This window comes from Micromys minutus, assembly GCF_963924665.1.
Source record: "Micromys minutus genome assembly, chromosome: 26".
In the NCBI taxonomy this organism is placed as follows: domain Eukaryota; kingdom Metazoa; phylum Chordata; class Mammalia; order Rodentia; family Muridae; genus Micromys; species Micromys minutus.
In genome coordinates, this window is record NC_137961.1 from 28,328,783 (window position 1) to 28,354,581 (window position 25,799).

A 25,799-nucleotide genomic window follows, 5' to 3' on the forward strand; every position below is an offset into this window, starting at 1 on the left:
ACACATGTGAAACTGTTTAGAAGTAGTTCTTTGGGGGCAACTCCAATCTGTTTGTCAGGATACCACAATCCAGTTCAAAAGTGTTAGCAAACGGGAATCATCAACCGAGGCATGTTACAGCAGATACAAACCTCTAGTTCTCCTCTGAATCTTCATGAGCCAGCAGGAGTGACCAGGAGCTGCCTAGGCACTAGAAGTTCTCTGCACTGCCTCTCTCAACCAAGTGAAGATGAGTGAAAACTTGAGACCAGTGCAGTGTGGCACAGCTAACTATGTGCTGTCTATTGAGTCCCACTTATACTTTCCCCAAACATCATGTATCCTCCCACGGATCTTGTCTCAGACAAATATCACGAGTTGGCCTCAGCAAAACACAAGTATTTATATCACACAACACATTCAGGAACTTCCACTTCAGGTATATATAAAATCTGCCAAAGCTCAATCAAAATTAAACAAACAATTTAAATAAACATCTTATGAGATAGAATTGGTAACTTAAACATTACCAATTTTAACATCCTATGAGATAGAATTGGTAATTAAAAAAATATTCCATCTAAAAGAAGCTATTTTATCCACAGATAGGTAGAATTCTACCAAACTATTAAAGAACACAAGTAATCCTCAAAATAGTCTCAAAAAAAGGGAAGATAATTAAAAAAATTAATCTTGTATTGCCATAATACATAAAGCACGTAAAACTTAAAACATTAAGGAATTATAAGTCAATATTCATGAAAAATAGAAACATAAAAATTCTCAACAAAACACTTACAAAATGGAATTCAAGAATGCCTTTAAAACATAGAAGTTGAGCTAGTAAGTGTATGTAACCTTCATTTAAATACTTTAGTCTCTTTGGCCCAAGAAGGTATTCAGCAGGTTATTGAAAAAGAAACCTAGACAGAAACCCAGCCACAAAACCCTCGAACTCCAATCTGCCCTGCCTTCAAAAATGTGTTGGGTTGAAGGTGATACAGAACTTGTGGGAGTAGCCAACCAATGTTTGGACAACATGAGGCCCATTCCAATAGAAAGAGCTCATGATCAACATTGCCTAGATGACTGGAAACTAGACAGGATACCCCAGACACCTAGAGTAGAACCAAACATGCCTTAAAAATAAACAAAAATAAAACAAAACCACCCCCCCCAAAAAAAACAAAACAAAAAGCAAATGAAATAATTCCTGATAATATTCTGGTACATTCATAGACTAGGGCCGTGACCATTGTCCAGTCATTATCAAAGAGCCTTCCTCTGGCAGCATATGAGAGTAGATACAGAGAACCATGGTAAGACATTGGGCAGAGAGGTCTAAATTGGAGGTCTCCAATGGTCCCTTCCCTCGGAGTTGAGGGAACCATATAAAAGAAGGAGTAGAAAACACCACAGGAATCAGAGGAAATGGAGAACACCAGGAAAACATGGCCAATCAATCAACTAAGCAGAGTTGAAGTGGGCTCACAGAGGCTGAAGTGACGAGAATGGGGCCTGCATTAGTCTACTTCAGGTCCTCTGCATGTTATGACTCATTGGTTTGTTCCTGGGACTTCTAATAAGGGGGAGTGGGTGTTTCTCTAACTCTTGCCTACTCTTTAAACCATTTCCTCCTTTGTGGCTGCCATGTCCAGCCTTGATAGGAGGGCTTTTGACTTGTCTTATTGTATCTTGCTTTGTCTAGTGAGACTGCTATCTGCTGAAGGCCTGCACTTTTCTGAAGAGGAAATGCAGAGGGAGTGGATCTGGGAAAGGGTGTTGGTGAGGGAAAAACTGGGAGGAGGAAGGACAAAAAGTGGTTGAGATGTATCCTATGAGAGATGAACCTATTTTCAATGGGTTTTTTTAAAAAAAATAAAAACCAACAAAATATTGACCATGGTGTCATCTTGAATCCAGTGATACAGGGACAGGTTAACATGACTAAATCAATAAATATAATCTACTACAGAAATAAACCAGTGGGTAGAAACTACAGGATCAGCTCACTAAATGACAAAAAGGCCTTTGTGAAATCCAACACCATTCCCTGGTGGTAGCTCACCTTGAATCCAAGTTCAGGAGGTAGAGGCAGGCATAACCTTCTTCCACTTTGCTAACACGTATGGCTCATCCACAATGTTATCTATCTGACTGGCTTGATATTCATTTATTATGGTCTTATATAGCCAGATCTGGCACTAAACTTTTTACATTATTGAGTTGCTAATTTGTTTTTTTTTTTTTTTTTGTCTATCAGGTAAGCACTGGTAAAAGCTACAAGAAATGCAGAACCCTTCCTGAGTTCTGGACTTGTATTCTATTGTTATGGCTAAATTACAAAGTGCTACTTTAAATTTAATTTGGGAATTAGTGAGTATTATGTATAGATGAGATTTTTTTTTCTTTTTGTTAAAGACAAAGATTGTACAGTAAGCCTAAGCCTGCACTAATGGCACACACCTTCAGAGTAACCAAAATGATCTCTAACCAAATTTAAGTTTTGCTCAAAGAGAGGAGGACAATGCCTGGTACTGTAAACCTAGCCAAATAATTGGTGATAGTGGAGTCATCATTATTGAGAAATCTACAATTAGAAACTTACTATCTTTGCTTAGAGTCTTCACATAATTCACGACAAAAGCAGTTGGTACACATATATATGTTACAGAATATATAACCTAAATTGAATTGTATATGTTATCATCATCTCTTGGCAATCCTTGCTTTGTTCTTAGAATGTTCATTTCAAAAAATTCTCTAAAGGGTCTTTACCTGTAAAGTGAATTTACAAATAATTTTATGTAATCTGTGGAACTTAAAGTTTATTATATATTCTAAAATTTAAAATGTAAGATATATACTTACATTTAGATATTAGATACTTACATTTATATATACTATACATTAATATAGAAATAGGCCACATTTTGATCTCAGTAAATTTTAGACTCATGACTTGCTTTTGATTACTTTATTGGTATATCATAAGAGAGATAGTAACGATGTAAAACACCAAAATTCCCAGTCGTACTGGAGAGTGTCACTCCCTCACGCTGGAATATAAAGCAGCGATGCTCAGCTCACTGACTTGACTGAAGCTGGTTCTCTATGAACTAGTAACTAAAGTAGTACCTGCATTCGTAAGGATAGAAGGAATAGATCAAGCCCAAGAATAACATTTAGCTTTTAAGTAGTTATATACCAAAGTGGTTTTACACTTAATTTGAGTATTTTTCTCTTTCAAAGTAATGCTCAAAAACATAAAGACCTTTCACCTATACTTACGTAATTTTTTATTCTGAACTGGTAAAACTTTATATAAATACGTTTTTGACAGATTTAAATATTGCTTTTTTTCGTAAAATGATATTCAAGCACTTGACTGCTAGTTAAAATACTCCAACATCTCTATACTTATTAAATCTAAAAGGGTAGTAATCCTATCTATCACCATAAGTCAGAAGAACAAACAAATAAGAAGTCAAACCGGCAAACTGATCTTATGTACAGAGATGACCCCTTTCCTCCAAACTCTACTCAGAACACACATTTAGTAAAATTGTGGTGCATGATATCGAAGCCAGCACAGTTTCTATATGTCAGTAATGAATTATCTGAAGAGAAAGTAAGAAAGCGAGTTGGTTTACTATAGCTATGTTAGTTTGACTCTTTCTGCGCCTCTCAGTGAGCAGCGAAGTGAGCTTCCGTAAACTGAGTTAATGCTACGAGTTTGGAAACCCACATTAAACTTGGCATATATGTGAATATGAAAATGTTAAAGATGTTTACCTTATCGTATTCCACCTCATGTTGACTACTATTACCTTTCCTACATTAACAAGAAATTTAATAAAATTAATCACAACAATGAGTAGACTTCCAGCGATGAACACTATTCATTTTTCATTTATGCTTTTATTAGATAAAATTAACATCACATAATAAAATAAACCATTTTCCAATTTACACACATAAATAAGCAAGTTAATATACAACTCAAATAAACATTAATAAGGGCAGTCTTTGACAATTATGTATTAAAAGAATTAAGGTTCTAGTTCTTCTCTACATTCTAAATTAGATGGGTTAATCCACAAAAATAAAATCCTTATAACAATCTGATTCTACTTCATGCACTGCATATATTATATCGCTTGAAGTTTGCTGAATTCTAACATTCAGATCTATAAAAATAAGAATGGGGTCGTCTGCTCAGATTTACTTGTGACCATTGCAATTCCAGCTGTGTTTCCAGACAGTGGAGGTAACCATAAAAGATACCTGGGGAAAGAGGCTCTGAAGGCATCCTCTAACCATCACTAGCAATATTGTGAATATAGCTCTCCCTTGGTAGCTGTGTGGAACTGGCTTTAGGACCCAGATGTAAAAATGGCTGCTTATGCTAAGGTCCATTTAAAGTGGACCAGGATTTGAATATACTCCACAATGATCTTCAGGGACACTTTAAACCCTCTCAGCTTATTTACAATACCTAGGAAAATGTAAATGGCTATACTGTCTGGTTTATGGGATGGAAACACACTAAACATGCTTCGTATATACAAATAATTTTTGTTCCAGAGCACGCTGTTCCTTATTTGGCTGAATATTTTGTTGTGGAGACCAGAGGGATGACTAAGGTTATTTATATAATTATCAGCTAGTAATTCTTATGAAAAGCTATTTCAGTCATTTGTTCAGACAGCAATTTTTAACAATATAGATAGGATCTGTCTAATTTTGAATTCTGATGGAGTACAGATATACTAAGAACAGCAGGAGCCAGACTGAGTTTTCTGCTGTGAAAACTCAACTCTTACTGACACTTGCTTGACCTTACCTTTGTAGACTTTTTCTTAATCTCAGAATTGTTTCATAACATTCACTTTTTGTCATGGTGGACCCAAATATAAAACACAACAGAAGGAATGAAGAAAACAGCATATGCTATAAAAACTCTATGTGTTGATAATTAGCTTTAATGTAGTAGCAAAACAAAGAAAAAACCTATAGGTTATATTTTTCCTTATTCCAATGGAGATGTGTAATATTAAAATAATATATTGAATTATTCTTACAATTTCTCTGAAAAAATCTATTATTCCCTTAATTTTTATGTCCTTATAATTTTCTGATAAATAGAATGCTTTAATAGGGTTAGTATAACTCCTGAGAAAGATTTTATTCTAAAAGCATTATTTTAAAAATAAGTTTTTAAAAAGCTCTGTGTGTAAGAGTCTGCAAACATTCAAGAGTAACAGCGAAACCGAGTATGATGTAAGGTGGGTTTGAATGTCAGAGCACCCCTGCCTGCTGACCCGCCATGTTGGAGACAGGATCTCTTACTTGCCGCTGTGTACAGCGGGCTAACTAGCTCACAAACTTCTGGGCTTTGTCTTGTGTGCATTTTTTTTTCTAGCTTGCTGTTGGAGCTGAAGAGAACATGTACGCTACTGAGCTCATGTTTGAGTTCTAGGTGTTCACACTCGGGTCCTCACACTTGTGCAGCAGGAACTTTCCTCACAGGACACTCACCTCTATGTAAGACTGTTTCCTCTCTCCTGTGTGTTCTCAGACAAGCTCCAGAACGCATTTGTCTTTACTCTATGAAGACCGGCATGTGCTGTTACCACTGCCCAACTGAAATAACAGTTGTGTACAACTATGTAACTAGCTGTTTTTACAATTTTAATTATAAACATTTAATTTAGTCAATTTTTACTATTTTCACTTTAAAAAAAATTACTTTAGCATAGAACTAATAAATTTGTAACCACTTGACAGCTATTGGTCACTAACATTTTCTTTTTAAAATAATAGCCACTTTAAAGTGTAAGACAATAAAATGAAGACATAATTAAAAAATATGTTACTTAAAAAATGCCTATCTCTAGTTTTGAAGTGATAAGTAAATTTCTGTATTTCTTACAGTAAAATTAAATTAAAATAATAAAAGGAAAACACTTTGAATACTGACATTATTCTTTCATAGTCAGCTCAGTAGTCTCTGGGAACATTTAATTTTATCCATGAGGAACATGGTTTTTCTAACAGATTAGACGCAGTTGTTAACGTTTATCAAACGACCTATTGCTTCTAGTCTGTAATGCAGCAGGACAAACCAGGGCCAGTGAAAAGCAGAAGCACTTAGCAGCACAGGCACCCAAGTCCTCAAATGATGACACTGACGGGTACTGTGTACACAGCCTTGCTTTAACAGACGATGACTAACAGAAATAGAAAAATGAAGTAAAATAACTTGTTACTTAAACAAGTTTGTGTTCATAAGAAACTTGAGAGGTGAGTTTGGTCACTAGGGGAAGCCAGCCAGAATCTGGTATTAACACACTTCACTGAGGAGCCCAGAAATGAAGCACACCCCCTTACTGTCCTTTAGGTCTGAAATTTTGTGGCTAGATGTACCTAATATGTACATGCTCCTATGTCTTGGACCCAGAATACAAGTACGAAAGCCCTGAATGTTAGCTGCTTTTTGTAATGTAATAAAATCATTTTCTCCACTGTGAAAGAAAACAGGCCATCCCATTAAGATTTCAATTGTAGCCAGAAATTCAGAAACCTACACCATCAGGAATGTTACTGACACAAGTTTTCTTGTCAGATGTTTCTGTAAGATATTGTCCATTCCAGGAAAATGAATCTTTTATAGAGTAAAAATGAAATAACCAATAGAGGTTACAGTAACAAGCACACATTGATTTTGAAAGTTCTTTCCATAACTCAAAATATAGTATTGACTTGGAGACTTGATGAATTATAAATGATAATTAGGAAGCAGGCAGCTGTTGATCCAATGCATATGTCATTCTTTCCTTACTGTATTTTTCAGACCACTTTCGAGTTAGTTCTAGATAGAGACTTGGTTTATGAGGCCGGTAATCCAGGTATACTGTGTTAGCACTTCTTTTGGGGACAGCCTTTTCAATTTGAGTTCCTTCATGCCACTCGTTGAAAGAGGTGATGGAAATTAAGCTGGGGTGGGTCTGGAGTGCTGCACTGAGTCCGACTTCATAATACTTGCCATTGACTCTGTTCCGGGTGTTCTGAGTGTTCCATGGACGGATGCTCGTATCTATGTATCCCGGGCCTACACTTGGGATAAATATCAAGTTGTTCTTTTCACAAAATGATTTCAGTTTATTCCAATTCTGATGAGACGAGCCATATGTAAAGCCATTAGTGGCAAAATATGTATAAATTCCATCAAAACCACTTTGAAGAATATCATACTTATGCTTCTCTTCTACTAGAAGTGCAATAAACAATCCGTCATAAGGAGAACTGCGAACACTCTGAGATCCTGAGGGTGTTAACAGATTGGCCCATGTTTTAGGCTTTGTGATGTAAGAATCATAGACATAAAACATGGGTAGAGAATGCCCAGTCCTGGTCTTGTACCTATAAAAGGCTGGATGGTTTCCATATCTACAATAAAGATACATTAAATGTGAGGTGAACACTTGTAAAATATGTCACAATAAAACTATTCACCAAAATGAAACTGATCTATGAAGCTTGAGCATATTGTTACCAATCTTCAGTGAGCCAGTTTTGTAAGTATAATAATGCAAACACTTTTAATTTTATACAGTATGAGACACTGGTTATATTTCCAGACAGGAGGTTAATTAACTCAATTATCTCAAAGTTAGCAAATGATGACTAAAGCCATAGAAAATTATTATGATCTCCAAGAACAAAGAAACTGGTTTATCTTCTCTGTGACAGGTGCCCATTTGTTGTTGAGATGACTCTTTATAAGAAGATAACACACCTCAGAGAATCTTATCAGTAAAATACTTTACCAGAATGAAACTAATTACAAAAGTCTTTAGTCACTCCATATGCAAATGAAGACATATATGCAAACACTGCTATATAAACTCAGTTCACATTTCATCAGAACCTTCTTTTAAAAGACAAGATAGATATAAGATTTTAAAAACAAAAACATAAAATAAGTATAAATGGAAATCATAAATAGCCTGAAAAGCATACAAAAGAGTGTAAGTATCTACCTTTATTCTTCAAAAGTGCAATGGAAGGAACTTGGAAATATCCAGTTTACTTGTAAAATTACCAGAAAGGACGGCTCCTAAACCACCTCTCAGAAATCATTTCAGTGTACTCTTAACAGTAATTATCACCAAATCATACAGTGTAACTATCAACATTGAGAAAACTCACTTGTCTATAATATACTTGACATTTTGATGCATGTTTTGATCATCTCGACTGCTATATGGTTCTATGTGAAAAGTGACCTAAAGGAGAAAAAAATCAATTAAAAAGGCATTATGTCAGTACATTTTGCAAAATTAGTAAGTTGTCAAGTTAACAACATTATGGTGAATATTTATTGAATCTAGTGGTTACCAACTAAATCTCACTAGATGAAACTTACTGAAAGTTTCTACTACTACACATAAGTGAAACATTTTCTTAATAACAACAACCAAATTAAACTCTACACCACTGATTAGATCTCATTTAGGTAAAATTGGCTAAGTTCTCACTACGAATTTATACTATTCATTCAAGAAACATAACTGTTTATAAACCATTAGTATAAAACAAATGATTTATACAAAGGTTAAAAAAAACTTACTTCAAATTAAAATGCTAATAAATTTATTGCACTATAATCAACAAAATAATCAATAACTGAAGTTTTTATTTTCCTTATACTCCTGAGTAAACAAAATGATCCCTGCATCTGACTTTATTGTGACAGGGTCTCTGGTCCCCTTGAGATCTGATGTGATGATGCTGTATAACAAATATCCCCACAACTTTTACCTTTAAATGTGATTTGTTTGATGCAAATAAAGTGTATGAATTAGTGTGGTATCTCTGCTCTGGGCTGTGAATCAAGTTTAAGTAAATCCCACTGTTCATGTTACTAAGGCTGTAGGGAAGGGTAAGGTGTCTTCTCATTAAAATAACAAACAAAATAGAAGCACTAGTATGAAAGCATGTGGCATTTCTATTTTCTCCTGATTTGTGACCCAAAGCAGGCCAGCAGAAAACCTAACAACTGGACAAGAAATAAATTCCCAAGTTGAGAAGTAGCAGTCTTCTAATTGGCTCCACCACGTCTCCTTAAAGCAGCTGTTTCACAGCCCCCGCCCCCGCCCGCTTAGATGATATACAGAGAAGATGTAGTGAGCAGAAATGTGGCAGAACCTTCCCTTACTGAGTAAAAATTTCAGGGGCCAATCAGTGGGCGAGGAGCAGGCGTGACTTCTGAGCTGTAGAGAGAAGGAGGGGGAAGCAGGAGTAAGATGCTTCCTTTTGGACAGGAGAGAAGACGAATGTGGGGGAAAGTCCAGGTTCAGGTGGCAGATCCACTGGATTCAGAGAAAGGTATGACAGCAAAGTGTGGGGCTGGCACAGCAGCGACCAGCCAAGGGAACTTAGCAAGCACGGTGGAGAGATTCCAGAGCTTCTGGTCAGAGTCTGCCCGGCTGAGAACAGGTCAGTCTGTGCACTGGGACCTTGCCGGAGGTACCATGGGATTCTTATTTATATATCGTGCAACACAGAAAAGATCCGGCTTTGATTTTTTATAACTGTGGCATACCTACCCCAATGGAGTGACAGCTCCATGTGTTACAAATGTATGTTCCAGAAAATAATGTGAACTTATATATTAAAAATTTCATCTTTGGAAAAAACATGCACCACTTAAGATTTTACTGGCTTAGATTTGGTAGAACCATCAACAGTAATGCAAAACAAGGTACTAATTCTTCAGACATTTTTATTAGCTCTGCTTATTTATAATTAAAACCACTCCTCTTAGTTTAACTAATGCTATTAACACATTATGCAGTCAAAACTAATAGGCTATAACAAAGGCCTAAGGCAAAGCCATGCCCTGAAACTATTTCTAAACAAGTAATAATAAAAGTGTAGGACAACTTTTTTTTAAACCTTCCAAATAGAGAACTGTAAAATCAACCCAACTCCAAAAATCAGAAACAATTAATAGAGGATCATCTATAAACTATTTTCAAAATAAGTTTGGTAAGTTGAAGAGCTACTAAGGGTAAGCAATTAGTATTAAACATTGGTGAAATCTAAATATCAGCAACTCTTTTTAATTAAATTTAATTTCTTCCTGATCATTAAATATCAAATCATGGATCAAGTATGTAGCTGGTATTTACAGAGACAACTGCTGAGGTCTTCCTTACACTTTTCTATAGAAGAGCTTTCAGTAGAATTAACAGCAGTCTATTCTCATGTATCATGAGATTGTAACAACTTTACCTTTAAAAACTCTGTTAAAGCTAAAATGTCCAGTTCTATTACCTCTCACCAGAGAATTGGGGCACTGACTGCACAGATCCGGGGCTGCACATTTACTATGCATTAAATAAACCAATGACTCATTCAGCTTCAGCTGTAGTTCAAGAACTTGAAGACTTAACTATCTGCAGACTCCTGGTGCTAAGAGAACTCACTGAATGCCCCTGGGAAGCTTTGTGGCAGCTCCTGGCATTTAGAGATGCCATCTCAAGGCTTTCTTTACGGCCACAGAAATGTATGCTGGACTGTAAACTAAACTAAACAACAACCGCAACAAATAAAACCAAAAGCAGACAGACAGACAAACTGTATGAAGCAGATGCTGGAAAATTACCCACTGCCTTTAATTTATAAAATTGTGTTGGTACAAGGAGAAACTGCAATCAAATATGTTGCTCAGAGGCAGAGAATACAGTATAGACCCACATCTCTAAACTACAACCCCAAGAGAGAAGACCCAGAGAATCCCAGAACCCCTCACGGGAGTTCATCCACTAAAACTCTGTGGAACAGGAGAGCCAGGTTAAGAAAAGTGGCACAGGCAGGCTGAACGTCAGTAGGAGTAAAACTGTTAGCTGCAAAGATACTTAAGAATGGGATAGAGGGAATAATACAGCCATTATGTAGGGTCTGGAGGGCATCCCCTGCTTGGTTAGGTTACACAAAGGGAAGCAGCTCTTCCTCCAGCAAACTTAAGTGCACAAGACTTCTCTGGCAGAAAATGGCTTTCTAATCAAGAAAGAAATTTTAACATTTTAATTTAAATTTTTTTACATCTTCATTCTTCCATAAACATTGGCTCTTATTTTTCATAGAGCTTTATTAGATTTAGCACCTATTTCTACTGTTTGCTCTTACATAGTTCTCTAACCTACAACGTAATTCGTACACATTTCTCGAATTCCTACTTCATTTTGTCTTCTCTCTCCCTCCCCTTCCTTTATTTTTAATTGCACTTTTCTAATGTCAGTAATCTTTAGAGTCTGTTTTTCCTAAAACTTTCCCAATTCCTCCCTGCTACTTACTATATAATATGAATTCTTTTTCATAGTCAACTTACTGTTTTTCCATTCCACCCCTAGGAGGTAATATCTTAGCAAACACTATCCTTGGGCTATATTCCCTATGGTCCTTAAACTTAAAGCAGATAGACATGAACTATATTACAGGCCCAGTACAAAAGCTATGGGGGAAAGGCTACAAGCTAGTCCAAGGGGAAAATTTCCAATAGAATTTCACACTTAATTGCAAACAAAACATTAAAAGAGATATAACAAACACCTACAATGACCTAATACCAGATATAAAAATAAAAAAACAAGGACCAGGAAAGGTCAAGGCAACAAGACTCCTCTGAAATATTCAGTTCCATAGTGCTAGATTTTCTAAAAAGAGAAACTAGAATGAAATACCAGACAAGGAATTCAAAGGAATGATACAAAAAAAAAAAAAAAAAAAAAAAAAAAAAAAAAAAAAAATGAACAAAGTCTAAGAGGACACGAATTAGTTCCTGAAAGAATTTAAAAAGAATGTAAATGAACATCTGGGTAAAATAAGGAAGTCAATGAATGAGATGAACACAAACTTAATGAAGACAAAGAAATACTAAAAAAAAATAGATAAAAATTCATATTTAAATCTTGGAAAAGCTCACTCAAACAAGTTTAGTGGAAAACTATTACTGACGACAACACTGGCATAACTCACTGAACATGAAAACACATGTAAGTTGAGCTGGCACCAAGCTAGAGGCTTTACCTTTCAATCCTAATGTTCACTGCACTGGACGGCATTTCGCACACTACCAGAGGGAAAGTTAAAAACCCACCTAGCTATAAACCCTGCAGGCGACACTGGTGACCATCTGCAAGACACACTAGTACAACCATTGCACAAACACTGTGGAAGAAACCAACTTTTCTGACTGGATTTAACGGGCGCTCCATGAGTTGGAACCTATGCCTGGCAATCAAAATAAGACCAAAGATAAATATAAGAGATACATAGGCAAAAGATATACTTGAAGAGAAACCAGAGCCAGGAAGCAGTGCATGCCTTTAAGTTCATGACTTGTGAGACAGAGGCAGGGGGATCTCTGTGAGTTTAAAGCTAGCCAGGTCTACATAGCAAGTTCTAAGACAGGCAAGGCTACACAAAGTCACCTGTCTCTGATCCATTAACTATGCTCTTCCTTACTACCCAGACTTGACGATAACACACTACAACTGATGACACTACAAACTTGTGTTGTACAATATGGAAAGTCAAGCTGGTACTGAAAGCTTTGCCCTTTTGGATAGCACTAACAGTGCTGGAAGAGGCTATGCACACTAGTGGTTGTGGCAAGAAACCACTAATCTCACCCAGTTATGAACTCTGTGAGCTATGGCAATAACCAGCCTGCAGAAACACCCACTGGTTCAATAAGTGTATAAAGGCCATGAGAGAACCAACCACCTTCTGATTGAAGATCAAACCCATACGAGGACCTTTATAGGACCAAGAACCTATGGCTAAATAAACCATAGTCTCTGGAGGAGAACTTAATACCATTAGTCTGCTCAGTAGGCATAACACTAAGCCAAACTCATAGTGACTTACTATTACGTCCATAGATTAGCTCATCTGTAACGCTCAGAGGTATTTGTTTCTGCAGTATATGGTGAACTGGTCAAGATCCAGAGGATAAGACACTGTAAAATACTGAACCTCACATGGGCCATCTATGTCACACATCTGTTTACTAGACAAAAGGATCAATGCAGAAGAGACAGAAAGACTAAGAAGCAGACGTACAGAAAGACTAAAGGAAACAGTGCTCTCTGCTTACACCGGGGTAGGTACACAGATGGACTCCGTGCAGTTATGTCAGCACCCATGCAATCTGTGCGAGCTCAAGATGATCACGACTGAGGCGTGGAGAGGGGAGCTGGACATCAAGTCCTACATGCAGCTGAAGAGCCAGTGCTAAGTGTCAGCTTCTGGGAGAGGTGCCGTCAGCTTCCATTAAATCTATGCACCCTAGTAGGGCAATCACACTCCAACTGAAGGCCAGACATCCAAGAACATCAAGAAGCGCACTGAGTGGGTGGGAACCGGGTGTAGATCTTATAGGAGATAGGATGAATATTAACAAAATACACTATATAAAACTTAAAATTTAAAAAATTGGACAAAAATTTATCTTCTAACCATTTTATAAAGTGTAAAGTTATACTTTTAAATGTAGTAGTTTTGTATATTTAGGGCGCTATTCACACATGAATTTCACTAATTTCTATATTGTGTTCACAAAGAAACCCGTCAACCGCCTCTTTTGCTATTAAAACACATAGTACAGGGCAGACAAAGTAGTGCTTGTCTTTAATCATAGCACTTGGGAGGCAGAAGGCAGGATTTTTGTGAGTGCCAGATCAACCTGGTCTACAGGTTTTAAGCAAGCAAGAGCTACATGGGGTATCCCTGTTTAAAAACAAAAGAAAATCTAATACATGAGTATAAAACATGGTTAGAAAATTAGTAAGGAATATCTTATAATTGGATAGGTTCTGAAATTATTCAAACAAACCTTTAAGACACAGTAATACTTTAATTTAAAACATAATTTCTACATATATCACATTTTAATGAGTACATAAAATATTATTACTATCATCAATATAAGAGGATTAGCAATGATACTTATAGTTTGAAAATAAAGTAAATACCTTCAGACTATACTTATGAGCTTTATCCAAAATAGTTGGTACTAAGTAATCAGTAGCTTCTCCATTCTCATCGCTTGAATCAGGTGGGTACCAAGACAGGGCCAGTACTCCTGATAGAAAAGCATAACAAAGAACAAAAGCAGCAAGGCATTGTCAGTAGTGATGCAGGTGTCAAACGCTGCCAATACAACTTCTCAGTACACTCAAAGGAGTGGTGTGGTTACGGGGTATTATGCCCAGGATTTATCAACTACTTTAAGCATTTGTATCTTCTGAAATGAATACACTACACAGTTTAGAATAATGAAGGCTCGCAGCAAAAAAAACACATAGTTCTGACATATTGTCTCCTTCAGTTCCCCACCATCTTCCCCAGGTCTCCACATTCACACTTTTCATTCCTATGCACTATTTACTATATTTGATGGACAGGTATCACTGAATTACTAACTAATGACTGCGATTTTTATTAATGTTGTGGAGTTCCGTGGATTTTAACAAAAACATTTAAGGGTTATAAGCTAACCATTATAGTATCAGACAGACTAGTTTACTATAAACATTAATCTTTCTGCCTGTTTACTTCTTGACCCTCACATTTACACCCAGCAATAACTGATATTTCACGCTCTATAATCTTGTCTTTGCCAGAATGTCACATAGCTAGAATACAAGGTACATAGGTCTCTATAACCGGACTTTTGTGTAACTACTTGTATTTTAGGTCTTTCATGTTTTTATGACTCAGGAACTCATAGATTGCTTACTGCTGCCCATTGTGTGGCTGTTCATCCACTTTCCTATTAAAGGATACACTAGTAGCTTTTCAATTTTTTTGGTAATTATAAATAAAACTATAACTATCTATATGCTCTTTTAATACATAAGTATCATTTACAAGATTTTATAAAAGCAAAAAGTTTGGAGTGTTTCCCTATAGTATCTACTTATTTCTATGCTAAGAAATTACAATATAGGTATTAGGAACACCAGTCTACAGAAAAATCATCAACTATGGAAAAATACTTGAGACAAATAATTCGAAGCTTCAAATATAAAAAATGATATAGTTGAGAGACAGCACAGATATCTCAATGAATGAATACACTCTTAAATATAGGGGAAGAAATAATAAAGTTATATAAAGGAAAGCTTATGCAAATTGAGAAATCAAGATGAGAAATGGGTCAATATCGAGTAAGCCAAAATGCAGTACTGCCATAAGTGAGGGGCTAGTGAAATGGTACGAGCTAGTATTCTACAGGGATGTGGTCCCTGTACTCATGTTCCAGGGGACAGTCCTAGCACGCATACAGAGCAACACTAATGGGACTCAGAGAATTAGTTTATAAACAGAGTACTTAAGAAGACAAAAAGTGGTGGTGGTTGTTGGGATAGGGGAGGAATTAGAGGGGAGGAATTAGAGGGGAGGAATTAGAGGGGAGAGTCTATGTGATTAATATATAATATGCACAGGTGAAATTCTCAACCAGTAAAGAAAAAGAAATTGCTGGACAGCTAGGCTTTAACACATAATTTCTGTCATAGTGAGAGTATGTACAGATTCTAAATAGAGGAGCAAGGCAACACTTTCATTAGAGCTGACGGGGGAATGGCTATCTTTGTCCTCTATCAAAGGGATGTGACACAGAATAAAGAACCAATGGTGGTTAGGGATCCAGGGAAGGCATCACTATTGAATAAATGAGCTGCACCTAGAGAAGGACTTGGTGAAAAGAAATGCTGGGAGAAAAGTGGTCAACATCTAAGCAGCCCACTAGCTCAACGCATCAAGAACAACAATAAACCACTTCTGAGCATATAGCCTAGGAAAAATTACTTTCTCAGTAAAATCAGTGAATATAATCATACTTAAGGAAAACGGTACATGTCAAAAAGCCACACAGCATGTGAATGTTGATAGTAATGCACTGTTCCACAGTTCAAACCCAGATTCTATTAATGATAATTATGCAAACATTCTACTGATGTAATAGCAGACCATCATCAAGTATAGGCAAAACGTAATGTCATGAAGACAAAGACCTACTCCATAACAAAGATCATAGCAGAAGGATGATTAAGTTTGTAATGGAAGTGATCAAGGAAGTCAGCTTCCTTGAGAATGCCTGGGAGGAGCGAGGCAGCTGAAGTGCAGTATCCCAAAGCTCACTTTATGCAGATATTTAAGGGAGCCAGCACCAGAGTTATCAACAGCAAAGACAAAGCAATGTCACTCAAGGACCTGTCTTCTTCCTGAGCTCAAACAGCACAGCATGTTCCAAAGAAAAACAGTCAAATGCGCAAACGCAGTAGCAGTAGAAAGAACACAGGAAAGAAGGTTCAGGCTTTGTTAGTGGAACTCAAAAAGACAGCAGCCTGGCTGTGAGAAATCCTCAGACTCAGGCACAGGATTAGATACTGTCACTGTAGGGTTTTATGTTTATCTAATGACATTTGACATTTACGTGGAAATCACACAAAGGGCAGAGATGAACTAGGGGCACTGGTGAGAAGAATAACTGATCACTTTTCCCAAGTTACGTTAAAGGTATACCTTGCAATGCTACAGCAAACTAAACAATAAGTAAGAACAAAGACTGTAAGTACTACCAAAGGAGACTACAGGGAGAAATAATTCAAATATTCCACGTCAGATAAGGCACATAAAAGATGAGGAAAGGAGCATAAAAAGAAGAGATGAAAAGAAAAAATAGAACATTAAAAACCATATCATATTAAATAAAAATGATATTGAGAGGGGATTTGAAATGGGGGAGTTAAAGTCACAAAGCTCAGTCGTATGCTACAGAAAAGCATTGAAAAATGGAAATATTCAATGCATGGCTGCAGAAGTAAACACCCTCATCATATAATGAAATGTAATCCCCAGTCAAAATGACTAAAGCCAATATTCTTAACAACACAGGTGAGTCACAAAACCCTGTTTCATGCAAATTGACAAGCAGAGGAGACAGCCGACTCATTGTGCTGTACCTCCACTGACAGAGTCAGACCCAGTTCCCACACTGGGGACAGGCTCGGCCATAAGTAGGGCGATGATGATGGACTGAGGGCAGGGGACAAGGTGCAGCTTCACTGAACTTATGACCTTCCGCCCTCAGCCTTCCAAGTGCTAGAATGGTAGGCATGCTCCACCATGCTCAGTCAAGGATAAGCCCTTTGGATTACAGAGACAGCTTATTTCATGGGTGTGCTGATATATAAAGTTAAAATAATTCTTTATATTTTATGTAAGTCAATAATAATAAAATTGTGAATTCAATGGAAAATAATAAACTAGTGTACCCAAAATATGTCAAAAATTATCAATTAAACAAAATATATTAAAAGCAATTAAACAGTAGTTACCTCAATTTTAACAACATATATAACCTAAGTCTGGTAGAATAAGGCTATGGCCTTATACCTCAGGTACCTGAAAGGTTAAAGCAGGAGGAACAGGCTTCAGTCCTTAAAGACCCTGTCTCACAATACAGGACAAAAGTGGCTGTAGGTCAGGTGTAGAGGGTTGCCTAGCACATGTGATGTGAAGTCATCAATTCAATTCCTAGTATTCCAAAAACAAATACAAAACAGCAACAAAAACCAAAAACAAAAAACATGAACAGAACACACATGCAGTTTAACCAAGGGAATTAGCTAAGACTGTAATTAATAAAATAATGATACTCAATAATTTAATTGTCCACCCAAATTATTTATATATGCAAATAAAATAAACTAATTACCAACCAATGGAGGCTGAGCGCATTTGTTTCATGTGAGTTTCTATGACCGAAGGGTCTCGAGAGCTGTAACTTCCTAACTCAGGATAAAAACTGGAGCCAATGTCGTCTGGAGGACTATGTCTCCCTTGTGGATAGTTCTTGGCTACTCTAGGGTCCCAGTGTTCCAGGATGGGATGATTCCAATGTATGTATTTACCATCAAACTGTGGATTTCCATACCAAGTGTAATAAAACGCATGTAAAAAGTAATTCACAGGAGGCAGTTCTTCCAGGCTCCTGTCATAGGCTGTGGGGGGCCGCACAGTCACGCCAGCACCGTTTACATCCTTGCCGTTTGTTTCCATGTCCATTCTCTCACTCCTTTGGAAGTCAGCTTTGTTTCCAGAGTGGGAATTCGGTGGGCGAAGTTCTGGAAGAAGGTCGAGTCCAAAAGGAGGTCTAAAGGATGCTGCGTTCGGCCACAGCATCTTTAAGCCCATCATCAGAGAGAAAATAAATAGAATAAAAAGTGACAAAATGATGCAGGTCCTCCTTCGAAATTTTGCCATGATGACATACTTTAAACGCCAAACTAGTAAATGTTTTGCTGTAATTCATTGAGAAAAGAATCATTAGCAATTGATATCAGCCATTTTTAAGGTATTTAAAATAATTAAAATACAGCTATTAAAATTAAAAATTAAAATTATAATAATTATTAAATACTGTCAAATACAAGAACATACACATGGAGACACTCACAGATGTACAAACACACACACACACACACACACACACACACACACCCCGCAAACGCATATAAACAAGAAACACTGAATGTGAAATATCACATGTATATACCAGTAATGCTTGATCAGATAAAAACTATAGGAATCCCTTTAATAAAATAAAATACATTTTCATCACATAAATATTGTGTATATAGAATACACAAAGTAAATAATGAGTATACATAGATAATTTTTAGATAGCAGTTAATAAATGAAAATACTTTGAGTCATTTAAATAAAAACATTAAATTCCAGTGACAAAGTTTAAAAAATAGATCCTTACAATTAAAAAAAGATAAATATTACAAGAGAATAATTTTACATTTTAAATTTTATTTATGAATGTAATAGAATATGAAAAACAAATCTTAATAACAGTAGTGGGGAAAAAATTAGATACTCTGGCAGGAAAGATTTACTACTGAATGACTGTGCCCCCAAAACCCCTTGAGTCAGAAACATAACCCCTAATTCAATACTGTTGAGAGGCATACTCAATTGGAGATGATGTTTCCACCCATCATAAATATGTTTTTCAAACTTTTATCAGAAGTTTTAAATTTTACATTACTATTTTATTTCCTGATGGCACTCTGAAGCAGGTTTGTTTGTGATGGACCTCTTCCTTTCTTGCACCCCAGCCCGTTTCAACCCCTTGCATCCGTGACAACCCACCCAGGTTCCTCTCCACTGTAAGACTTCCTGAGTTACTGTCCTTACCTCCTTCTTCAACACCTTCTCCACTCTTGAATTTTCCTTTGACATTCCATACCTGTATCTCTTTATCCTACGTCTTTACATACATACAAATAAGCATACCTTAAAGATATGCATACGAGAGAGAATGTAAGATTTCTGAATTACATTTAATACTTTCCAAATACCTCAATTTTCCAGCACATTTCCTTGTTCATGTTTCATAAGTGCTTCGCAAAATTCAACTGCACACATACACCACATCATGAATGAATTAATGGCGCTGTAGGTTGTTTTGCTCTCCTGAGCTCTTCTCATTCAGAGGATACAGCATCTAGACATCACCAGACAGGATCCCTCCCTACAAAGCTGATCCTACCTGATTTTAGACTTGTCAGTGTCAGAGCTGTGAGAAATAAAATTCTCTTCTATATAAATGACCAAGTTTTCTGAAACTTTTTGTAGCAGCACAAAATAGTCTAATATATAAAGTAACAGAGCAGAAACATGTGAAAGTTTGATGGGACATAGGATCGGTGAGTATTTCATCAAAATATACTGAATTGATAAAATGGAAAAGATGACAGTTGACCTATTACCAAACACTAGTTTAAACAAGTGATCAAAATTAATTTGGGACATATTTGATAATGATTTTCTAGAGAGGACATACTAAAAATGAAATAATCACTGCTGTGGAATTTTGTCCAAAAAATTAACTCCATGAAAAAAATTTCTAAAAATAAATTAAAGACAATCACAGACATATGCATATACATGTATACACACACACACACTCATCCACATTACAGAGTGTGTATAGTTTGTTTTCTATATTGGCAGTTCTATATACATGATTCAAAAAACCACAGATGCCTACTGACAAATTTACATCTGTGGCAAAATGTACATATTTTTCTTGTCTTTATTCTCTAAGCATAGAATATTGACTATTTCAACAACATAGTGATTTTTATTATCTTTTATTTTATTATCTTTTATTATCTAGAGATGATTAAAATTCACTGGAGGAAACATGTAAATTATACTTAATTTCTCATATAAACTAAAACATCCATAAATTTTGGTCACCAGGAAATTCCTAGCACCAATCTTAAAACTGTAGGAAAAATATAGGAATTGAATTGTTTTCACTATTTTGGCAACTTTTTTTTAATGGTGAAACACTTTTTTTTTAAAGGAAGGAAGAAAGAAAGAAGAAAGGCACCAGGCAAGTAAAGACTGAGAGAGCGATCCGAAGGTCAGCTCTGCTCACTGCTGGAGAGGACCAGCTCTCCACAGTTCTGAGCTCAGCCTATCACAGGAAGTGAATGCTCTACGGAGGGAATGGGAAGGTCTGTTCACAGGCAATGGTGGAAGAACACAACCACTTTGCTTTGCTGCTCACTACAACATGCCGTCCTGAATTTATAAACTATAAATATAATGATAATTTTGATGAGGCATGAAGCAAAAAAAATTATTTTGGGATATGAGCTTGACTATTTTAATCAAACACAAAATGTAAATATGCTTAAAGCATGTACAGTTGCTGTTGCTAAGTGAGAAAACAGTAATCTCTTTTGTGAGATTACTTATATAGCACTTAACAAAGAACTGTGTGATTGGGGTGAAGTATTTTATAAGTAATTAAGCAGTATATTGAGTGCTGAACAAACACAGAGAACGAGTGAGTGAATAAGAGAGAGCTACAGACTGAGATGGAACTTTAGAAATGCTAACTCAGGAGGCTGGTGAGACAGACTGGTCAGGGTATACAACAAAAAAACAGTTAAGGTTGGAATTTGAAAAACATGCTAATGATACACATGTGTGACCCTTTATTAATGTGAACATTTTTGTTGTCAGAAAAACTTGTTCTGTGGACAATGCCAGGTAATACAAAAGAAAATAAAAGAGAGAAGAATTTAAATTAATCACCACAGATTATTCCAGATTCAAAGTCAATGAGAAAAGAAACACTTTAAAAAATGCTAAAGGTATTAGAAATTATATACATATTATATATTATATAATGTATATATACAGATAATTTCTAAGTATTTTTATAAACATCGATTTATGTTGCTCTGAGTCAGAGAAGCTTCCTATTGCAGTTGATAGTAGTCAGTGAGATTCATTACTGTTGCTGAGAATAAAGGACTCAGAGCACATGGCTGTAGATGGTCCGACTCTACCACCACCCTGCCCCGCCCACACTGGAATATGGAAAGCTGCAGAAGAAGAACAGGGAGAAGGTACCAGCTGGAGGATGGAGAGGACAGAGGGAGCACACGCTGTGCAATGCTATCCTGCAGACATGACCTGGCTGGTGCATACATGAACTCATGCAACTGTGGCCAACTGCACAAGAACAAGAGGATGAAAAATCCCAGCATGGAGCAATGTTCCCAACACCCAAAATCTAGCTGAGTACTACCAGTGGTTGGTGACTGCTTGGAGAGAAGCAGACTCACGTAATCTTGGGGGTATGGTCACCCTTAGGTTGCTCATACCACAGGGCATGACCCCACACCCACAAGTTCTCATGCAGTGGAAAACTGAAATCAATAATTAATTATGGAGGACATAAAGTTGGGACGAGATGGCCAAATTCTGGACAACATTGGATTGGGGAGTAGTAGGTTGGTAAGATCAAGATATATTATAAATGTATGTGAAATTTTCAAATAAGTAAACATTATTATTTAAACATTTTGCGAGCTCTATAGTTGTAAGCCCGCACGCCTATCTTTCCTTGTCGAGACTGGCTTTCTATGATTCTTTATATGGTCCAGGCACCTCACTCATAGGATTCCTGTCAGGATGAAGGCTTATTTCACATCTGACAGTAGTGATGAGCCTTGAGGAAAAGATGGCTAGGATGAAAATAATCCATCACTAGCAAATGGGGGTGGATGCAGTGAGACACCTTTTTCCCTGAACCTGGAAAACAGAGGCTGACAGATCTCTCTGAGTTTCCAGACCACCGTGGAACTTCCGGGCCAGCCAGGAATGCATACTGAGGCTCTGCCTATCAATTAAATGATTAATAAGTTAATAGATAAAGTACAACTAACTCAGTATATGGGACTAAGCATGTAGTTGGGTAGTTAGAACATATGAATAGAATGAACAATTCCTTTTGTTCTAATTTGACCATTAGACCGGCCTGCAGAAAACAAACAAATACAGCATATGCCTTATTCTCAAAAATAATATTCAAGATTCAAGTCAAAGCAAATATATGATTTTTTTCACATGTCTCTAAGATTCCTGAGTAGAAAACTCTATTGAAGCAACACTATTCTCTTTTAACGTTGGCGTTTCTTACACCACACCTACCTGTGTACAACTTCCCAAGTATAAATGCTAGAGCACACATAAATATATGTATGTACATATTATATGCCCTATACATGTATACCCTACGTGTAATATATATATATATATATATATACATATTGTATATCCTATATATATATGCTATATATAGATGTATATTTATATAAGCCCTAGTGTATTTATACTCTATTAGATCCCAACAAATATTATGACCACTAATCATTATTCAGCTTACTCATGTTTTGGCCCTCCTTTTCCTGACACTGGCATGTATTCAGAAAGTATGTCTATGACTGATTTTACTATACATATGTAGATCGGATCTGTGTGAGGTGCATCATAAACAACACTGTAAAAGAAAATTCATGAAGATCCAATCGTTTTGAAGCCCAACTAAGCAATGTAACATCTTAACGTTTGAGACAAGAAAATGCTCCAATGCCTAAAACAAGCAGTGCTTTTGTAAGAGACAGGCAAAGGAACTACTTACTCAGCTTTAACTAAAGAAAGAGGTTTCATAAGTTGCTTATGAGAAAAACAACTGCCAAACTTCTGCAAGTCAACAGCAGGTTTGTAGGTTCTCAAAGTAAGAAGCTCAAGGTACTGACTACTGGCAAAGTCCTCACTAAGAGGGAAGTTTGCACTCCCAGAGTTGGAAATCTGGTTCTTCTGAAACCATGCTAATTTTATCTTTGTTGATTTTAATCTTTTAAAACGATAGTTAATGGGAAAGTCAAATGATTCTGAATAGACAGTATTACATACTCAAGCAGTTGATCTGAATGGCCCAGAAGCAGATTGTTGTGGATTAGTTTAAAAGTATTTGCTCGTATTATATAATTCAAAAAAGCCAGATTCCATTTTAAAATTATCAATTAGATTATAAAGATTCGCCCTGCCTTTTCTTTCGTGTTGATGCTGTTTTCGTCTAATTTTATGCTAGAGGAAGTAATGCTAAGAACACACAGACGAAACTTTCAGAAGCTTGCTCAGGTCAGTTTCACTGCAAGTGCGGGTAACTTTTTGTTCAGAAGTTCAGTCCGATAATCTCATTTTCCATTTTTATCTTCACAACCGTCTATAAGGCAGAACTTCATTTTACAGGACATGAAACTGAACAGAAAACTTTTTCCAAGCTCTTGGGCTAGTAAACAGCCTAGTACCCTAACACTGAGCACCTTTCAAAAAACAGGAACTTAGTTTCCCGGCTCCGGTCTGGCCTACGCAGTATAGAAGTATATAAGGCACATTACAATGACTTTTTCACTGTGGAAGGTGACTTAGAAGAAATGATCAGTGGTTCCCACCGCCTTCCACTGTGGCTCACACATATGGCAGCTAGGTCTTTGCGCGGAATTTTCTGATGGCATACTCTTTACTTATCATAGGAGTCAAGAGCTGCAGTTTTCTAAGTGTAACTAACGTGAAAGAGTTTCACCAAAACCTCGAGTAATTTGGCATTTCTCTTTCAAGCTGCAGCCTACACGCCAACCAGTCTCATTGGTAAGCTCATACACAGACTCACAACAGCGCTCACGGAAGCCTCCTTGTCATTAATTCATGTTTAGTACTTCTCCTTGACACAACCACACCAAAGTTTTAAGACCTCGCACTCCCCCAACTTCTTCCTCCGGAAACAGAAGAGAACCCGGCCACATTAGAGGACAGTGGACACCGCAGAGCCCCGCCAGTTAAAGGAGAACGGAACAAAGACCTCGGAGGACGCACTTGTCCCGGCGGCCTTCTGCTGGCAAGCTGGGCTAAGAGGCGGTCGCAGGGGCCTCCGGACCCACTCGCAGGTTCGGGGCTCAGGACCGAGGCGTGAGGCACCACCGGAGGGCAAACGTGGGCAACCGGGCAAGGGCTCGGACGCGGTGGGGACACTAACCTAGCGGCGGGGACCGGCTCGGACCCGGGCTGCTGGGCTGAGCCGGACGGGATTCCCGGAGGCCCGGGACGCGGGGTCAAAGGGCGCCGCAGGCAGGCCGCCCACGATTGGCTGACGGGCAAGCGTGCAGGCGTTTGCGGCGGAGTCCCCGTGAACTTCAGCTCTGGGACCTCGCGACTGCTCACCGGGGTCTGACGGAGAGGAAGAATCGCGAGTTCTCTGGGAGCTGACTGCGCTCGCCGCCGCCCCCAAGTCCCGCCTTCCAAAGGACAGCGCGGGGCGTGACTCCTGCGAGTGAGGCTCCGAGAGGGCGGGGCTTCGGGCCGGGACTATGGGGGCGGGGCTTTCTGGGCGGGGCTCCGAGTCCCCTCGCTTGTCCATGGGGCCTACAGCAAGGTCCTGGTGGGGGAATTTAGAAGAGTTAAGTCAGACAGTATCCCTTTATTTCTCCAAAGAGAAATGAAAGCTCGCTTACACCTTTGCATCTCAGGATAAGCCACGAATCTCTAATAGAGGGAAGAGAGATCAGATGTGCCATTCAAATTTTGCTTGTACTTATAAATAATTGGTTATTTCCAAAGTTTTCAAGTTGAAAACGTGTTCTAGTTTATAAAATAGATATTTATTTGCAAGCCAGAAGTAGACAAAGATATATTAAACTTACAAGGATACTAGGAATCGATACAAGCGTGCAGTACAATTGTGTAATTGTACAATTATAGTAGAAATGGAGAATAATTCAAATGCCAACAAAGGGTCAATTGCAACAGAGGGTACATCTGGGGTTTTCATCTTACATCAGCCTCACACACCAAGAGGATTCTGTGTTTTGTTTTTGTTACATGGTAACAAGGCGATCTTGACTCAGCGGGTAGAATTTGCAGATGTGATGTTGTGAACAGTATTCTAAAGGTGTCCTTAAAAAAAAAAAGTCAGGATTTATAAAAGAGATTTGAAATGTACAAGAAAATGAAAGAAATACCCTAGCGCTGACTGCAAAAGCTTAAGCCAAAAGTCTTGTTTTACTATCATCATTATGAAGTTTCTTGTGTTTTTTTTTTATCATGAGTAGTATTTGCTTAGTTGATCAAATTAATTTTTGCTATCGAGATAGTCATAACTTCCTGTTCCAATACATTTATGGTTATTAATAGATTTTTTATGTTGAATCTAAGGGAAGGACTTTATAAATATTTATACAGATGCCCACTTGCTTTTTAAAAAGTCTTTTATTACTGCCATAACAAATCAGTTAAAGTAGATTCACATTGCATCACCCTGTGTGTGTCAAATTTGTGCAGTACTGTTTTAAATGAAGTTA

At 37.3% G+C, this 25,799-nt stretch overlaps 1 protein-coding gene across 1 annotated transcript; it reads right to left on the bottom strand.

Annotated features, from left to right (window-relative positions):
- Nucleotides 1-5,894: 5,894 nt before the first annotated feature.
- On the bottom strand, nt 5,895-24,615 carry MANEA (mannosidase endo-alpha). The gene is made up of 5 exons (XM_080938709.1): nt 24,479-24,615; nt 17,784-18,365; nt 14,028-14,137; nt 8,194-8,270; nt 5,895-7,431 (listed from the first exon to the last, which is right to left on the bottom strand). The coding sequence occupies exons 2-5, from the start codon at nt 18,325-18,327 to the stop codon at nt 6,774-6,776; spliced, it is 1,389 nt and encodes a 462-aa protein (XP_080794835.1). The 5' UTR covers nt 18,328-18,365; nt 24,479-24,615; the 3' UTR covers nt 5,895-6,773.
- Between the last annotated feature and the right edge of the window lie 1,184 nt (nt 24,616-25,799).

What these genes read in the sequence shown, in the direction of transcription:
- MANEA (XM_080938709.1), bottom strand. Translation starts at nt 18,327, where the DNA reads ATGGCAAAATTTCGAAGGAGGACCTGCATCATTTTGTCACTTTTTATT. An exon ending in AATGCGCTCAGCCTCCATTG is followed by an intron (nt 14,138 to 17,783) that starts GTTGGTAATTAG and finishes CTTTTCTATCAG; the next exon opens with GAGTACTGGCCCTGTCTTGG. An exon ending in CTCATAAGTATAGTCTGAAG is followed by an intron (nt 8,271 to 14,027) that starts GTATTTACTTTA and finishes TTTCTCCTTTAG; the next exon opens with GTCACTTTTCACATAGAACC.